The following is a 5,345-nucleotide window of genomic DNA, read 5'->3' on the forward strand; positions in this document are numbered from 1 at the left end:
ATTTAAGCCAATAAAAAAAATCCACCAATAATTTAGCCAAGTTATTTAGGAAAACAAGAGTTTATTTTATAACTTAAATTTTTTTTTTTCAATACAAATATTCATCAAAAAAATGTAAACATAATTGATTTACAAACATAAATAATTATAATTATTAAAAATAGACAAGACATAAATATGAAAAAAATAAATAAAAATATTTATTCAAACAAGAAAGTTGGTCTGAGTGAACGTGAATATTCTTTCTCGAATTTTAATAAATTATAATAGGCTATTATCAGCCAAAACAAATACATATCAAGTACTGAAAAAAAAAAAGAAAAAGAAAAGAAAATTAATAATTAAAATAATGATATAGATAAAAATTGTTTTTAAGAAAAATAAAATAATTGAAAACATACCAATTCCTGTGACGTAAGGTATCATGAATAGTCCCTTGAGCCCATGTGATAAACCCAAAATATCAAATTGCTGAAATATTGCCAATACCCATGAGAAAGCCAACATTGCTGAGCACAAAATTAAATATGATATTTGTTTCTGTAAAATATAATTTTTAAAATTTTAAATTAACATAATATTCAATTTAAAAATTTGTATTTTAATAATTAATAATAATTTGTCATTATTATTATATATATTTACCGTAACTGCTCGATAAATAATTAATCCATAAACAATATATCCAAAAATCATTCGAAAACCACTAACTGACCAGCGTAATGTACTTGATTGATTGTCGACATCTTTATCAAGACCCTCATACAGCATTGTACCAATTGTTGCAGTAACAACAATCTAAAAATTAAAAATAAATTAATAATAGTATTTTTTTTTTTTTTTTTGTCAATTGTTAATAATAAATTTATAAATTAATATACTTACTATTCCCAAAATTGGAAGAATAATATTGACTGTGCGAAGTTTAACACCAAACCAATCTTCCAAAACCATTTTCTAAAAATATTTTATAAAAAATTAATTTAATGCTATTGAATAATTGTTTTTTAATCAACAAATTTAATAAATAGCTACTCACGTGAAAATTTATATTTAACAAATAATATAACACGTGTTTTAGTTATTATTGTTATCAGTTATTTTTTTAATGTTGATTTAGCAAGACAAGATACACTGTTGACTGTTTTATTTTCTAACCTCATAAACTCAAATATTTATACACAATATAATCATGAACTTTTAAACAATATTTATACACAAGATGAAAGTAAAAAGCGACAAAATTATAATTATAATTTAGACAATTAACGTTTGTCGAGAGACAACTTGTTTTGTTGATCAGTTGATGTAATATGTATGATCAGCTGTCAGTTTCAACTCGAGCCGGGCATGTACTTTGGAAAAAAAAAGAGAAGAGCGAGAAGAGTGTTGGAAATTGGAATAGACTAGTAGATAAATATATATATGTATATATACAAGGTCCCTGTATATTAGTAGATAAGACCCTCTGTGTCTATTTCGGCAGAATGAGCGCTGAGATCGAGCAATACATACATAGTTCATTTGTGTATACATAATAATACAATCAACACAAAGATAACTATGAGCGTGTATTGTGTATTGTCATTTTAGTAATATGAGTCAGCTGATTAATCATGTTTATAAATATTTTCATGCTGTTATAATTATAATAAAACATTTTAATTTAAGAAGCTTGTGCATCGTCTACGCATGCGTTAATATTAAATTTTAATGGCTGATCGCGGTAATATTTGAATCGGTTTGGTTTTTTTTTTTTTCATTCCCAAACAAGTATGTAGTAGATTTAAATATAAACAATCTGTTTATACTGGATTTTTAAATGTCAATAACATAATTTAAATTATTTAAAACAATTATTTATACAAATTCAAATTAAATGGATTTTATTAAATATTTATTGAGGTTTTACAAAAATTAATTATTGTTATTTATATTTTATACTATTATTATTTTTTTTTTAAATAGAAATTCTTAGATTAATTATTTTTTTGTTTATTGAGCTTTGGTAATAGTTTTTTTTTTTTAAATTATTTAAAATTTTTCATGAGCTGTATATTAACATAAAAATAATAATTGGAATAATACATAAAAATACAAAATACACACAAAATATTGAAAAAAAAATTGAGAATAAAACTAAGACAATTGTTTATGAAAAAAAAAAAAAATTATTTTAGTAAAAAAAATTGAGCATTAAACTAGTGCGTGTCCATTGCTATCTGGAGAAGCGATTGGCGGACTGAGAACACTTCCACTTTCATTGTTTCGTAATTGTTTATAAAATTTATATACAAAAATAAATAAGAATGTCCAGAGAACTGAAAATAGAAAAAAGAAAATTAAACAATTATGGCAATTATAATTTATGAACTGAAATGATATTTAATAATTAATTGAACATACAAAAGGTCATTATCCCAGAAATTACTTCAACTTTGATATCTCTTGTTGGTTGGTTATCCCTGAAAAACTCCAGGAATATTGAAAGTATACAATAGACTGCAAAACATCCAGTCAATATTAAAAATGCGACTAGGTTAGATGCTTTTTTCTAAAATAAGATAAAAAAATAATCAAAAAACAAATTAGATAATTATAAATAAATTTTTTTTTTTGAATAATTAATTCAATTTTTATTACCTTTATTGCACCCCACAAAGTTGTGGCATATATAACATTTACTAGTGTCACAAGTAGATAAAATAATGATGATTCTTGCATTTTCATTGAATCATATTCTAATTTATCAAGAAATTCTGTTTTTGGATTTATTATCACTTGAAGGATTAAAAACAAGTTGAAAAACTAAAAATTAAAAAATTTAAATTATCAATAATGTTAGAAATAATAATTATTAATTAATTAATTAATTTTTTAATTGATACTCACAATTAAAATACATGAAATGATAATAGTACCCTTTCGGAGGTCAAAACAAAAACAGCTAACGGCCATCTAAAATAAATTCAAAGTAATTTTATTTAAAAATAAAAAACTGCTCCAAACCACACGCTAACATCACATTTTCATCGACAAATTTATTTTCGAATCGTAAACAATCATCATAATATAAAAAAAAAAAAATGCTACGCCCCTCTGTCATCGACCCAAAGATGAACTAAAAATATCAAAAAAAAAAAATTAAAAAAATTGTTTGATTATAAATTTACCTTGTTTCTTTCCACTTCATAGGCTTGATGTTAACTGAAAAAATTAACAAAATATATTATTAACAATAATTCCAATATAATCTTAATATTTATTGTTAATAAAATAAAAAAAAAATATAAAAATCCCTCAAATTACGGATGATACACTAGAAAAATAAAATTAATATTTGAATTAATTAATAACTGATTAAATTATAAATTATTTGTAAATTAAAAATTGAATTAAACTAAAATTATTAATAATAATAATTAATATATTTATGAATTAATTTATCAATAAATATTATAAAATATTAATAGTAGAAAAATTGAAAACTTTTAGAAGCTTGCTTACACTGACAGCTGAAACTCGGTACTGACTGTATATGCTAGATGTTCATGGGGGTTTTTGTCATCCCCACATTGAATCAAAGGGGAGCTAGAAAAATGAATGAAAAAGAGTAAAAAGATTATTTATTTTATATGAAAAATAGAGATAGAAAAATATGTGATATTTTTTCGTGCGTCATAGGGTTCTCTGCAGCTGTTTGCTACGTCATCATTTTTTCTATAACTTCAATTTACCCTACATATATATATTTATAAAAAAAAAAAAAAATCAGTAGTTATATATATAACTGCGAAAAGAAAATTCATTAAATATATTTAGAAATTAATACTGAGAAATAAGGTGATTCATTGAATAAAAATAATGAAACATTTTATTTATTAATATACTTGCTTTTGTAAAATACAGATCAATTAATTATTATATTTTTATGGAGCCAACTTTATTTAAACATTTTTTTTGGATTATAAATAAATGAATAAATAATTTTTTATTAGAAAAAAATTGTTCATTTTTTTAACGTTAAATAATCATGGTATATTACAAATATTAAAAAAAAAAATGTATTCTAGTTTTTATTATTCCTAAGTTGCTGATATATTATTATTAATTTTATTTATAATTATTTATGATAGTTAATCTATTTAATAAAAAATAATATAAAACATGAAAATGATAAGACAAAAATAATTAAGTTAATGATAAATCAGTGATTGAATTAAATTGTTAATTTATCATAGCCAAATGCTGGTTGTTCATTGATAATATTTTCAATTGTCTCTCTTCTTTTTTCCAATTTTAATTGTGTGTAATATTTATATACTCCAATATAGCTGAACACAACAAAAGCTAAAAAACAAAAATATAAATAAATTAAATTGATGAGGTTATTAAATAATAATATTAATTTAATAAAATAATACTTACAAAAATTGAGGAACCATTGAAGGAGTAAAACTCTTTTTGATAAACTATGAGATTTCAGCGTTTCATTTAATATCATAATTAACATATATCCAAAAATAACGAAAACAAATCCTCCATAAATTAAATACGAAAAAATCCATGCTATTTTTCTCTGGAAATAAAAAATTTACATGCTAATTAGTTGCTTTTTGTTTAGAAGATTTATCATACATGTTCAACATAGAATTTGCACTTCTACGCATGTGCAGTTATTTTTCTAAGCAAATATTCCATGTAAATAAAAGAAAATAATATTAATTTATATTCTTCCTTTTAAATTTACCTTAATTGCACCGTACAAAGTTGTTAAATGAACAATACAACTGATAATCATCAAGCACAGTGGTATGACATCAAATTTCAATGCTACCCTTTTGTTTTTAATTATCAAATAATCATTCATCAATGACACCATGAATGGTGACATCAAAGTTACTATCTATAAAACAAAAATATATACATATTTTATTTTTAGTAATTTATAATTATTGGTAATTGCTAATTTAACTATTTATTTATTATTGAGATAATATAAATACTTACAATACCGATAACTAAAATAAATATCGATCCACTCCGAGGATCATAACCACAACAAGTGCCTGATGCCATCTAGAAAAAATCAATAAATAAATACAATATCAGCTGCTTAGTGCAATATGCAATAAATATTTTCTATTAAATAAATTTTTATTATCTTATAGATGCATCATAGAAATAATTTTAAATTCAGTTAGTTATTATTTTTTGATTTATTTATTTATTTACTCACATTAATTGTTGGTGAATTGGAAAATCAAGACACCACACGTAGTTTGGCGTCAGTCAAAAATAAAAAATAAAATTAAATATTATTATATGCTAAATTTCAATTAACT

The 5,345-nt window shown here is 22.2% G+C and overlaps 2 protein-coding genes and 1 long non-coding RNA gene across 3 annotated transcripts; all 3 read right to left on the minus strand.

The window, feature by feature from the left end:
• Positions 1-200: 200 nt before the first annotated feature.
• Positions 201-1,386, minus strand: LOC122853995. Its single transcript, XM_044154406.1, has 5 exons — positions 1,040-1,386; positions 886-957; positions 646-798; positions 402-540; positions 201-304 (listed from the first exon to the last, which is right to left on the minus strand). The coding sequence occupies exons 2-5, from the start codon at positions 952-954 to the stop codon at positions 201-203; spliced, it is 465 nt and encodes a 154-aa protein (XP_044010341.1). The 5' UTR covers positions 955-957; positions 1,040-1,386.
• An 810-nt stretch (positions 1,387-2,196) lies between these two features.
• LOC122853996 lies at positions 2,197-3,202 on the minus strand. Its single transcript, XM_044154407.1, has 5 exons — positions 3,174-3,202; positions 2,893-2,958; positions 2,644-2,808; positions 2,407-2,554; positions 2,197-2,321 (listed from the first exon to the last, which is right to left on the minus strand). Exons 2-5 carry the CDS (start codon positions 2,956-2,958, stop codon positions 2,197-2,199), a joined length of 504 nt encoding a protein of 167 aa, XP_044010342.1. The 5' UTR covers positions 3,174-3,202.
• Positions 3,203-4,803: 1,601 nt separating this feature from the next.
• LOC122855358 lies at positions 4,804-5,345 on the minus strand. Its single transcript, XR_006374064.1, has 3 exons — positions 5,240-5,345; positions 5,011-5,079; positions 4,804-4,906 (listed from the first exon to the last, which is right to left on the minus strand). It is a non-coding gene; the product is annotated as an uncharacterized LOC122855358 (long non-coding RNA).

The sequence above is a fragment of the Aphidius gifuensis genome, linkage group LG4, assembly GCF_014905175.1.
Source record: "Aphidius gifuensis isolate YNYX2018 linkage group LG4, ASM1490517v1, whole genome shotgun sequence".
NCBI classification, from domain to species: Eukaryota; Metazoa; Arthropoda; class Insecta; order Hymenoptera; family Braconidae; genus Aphidius; species Aphidius gifuensis.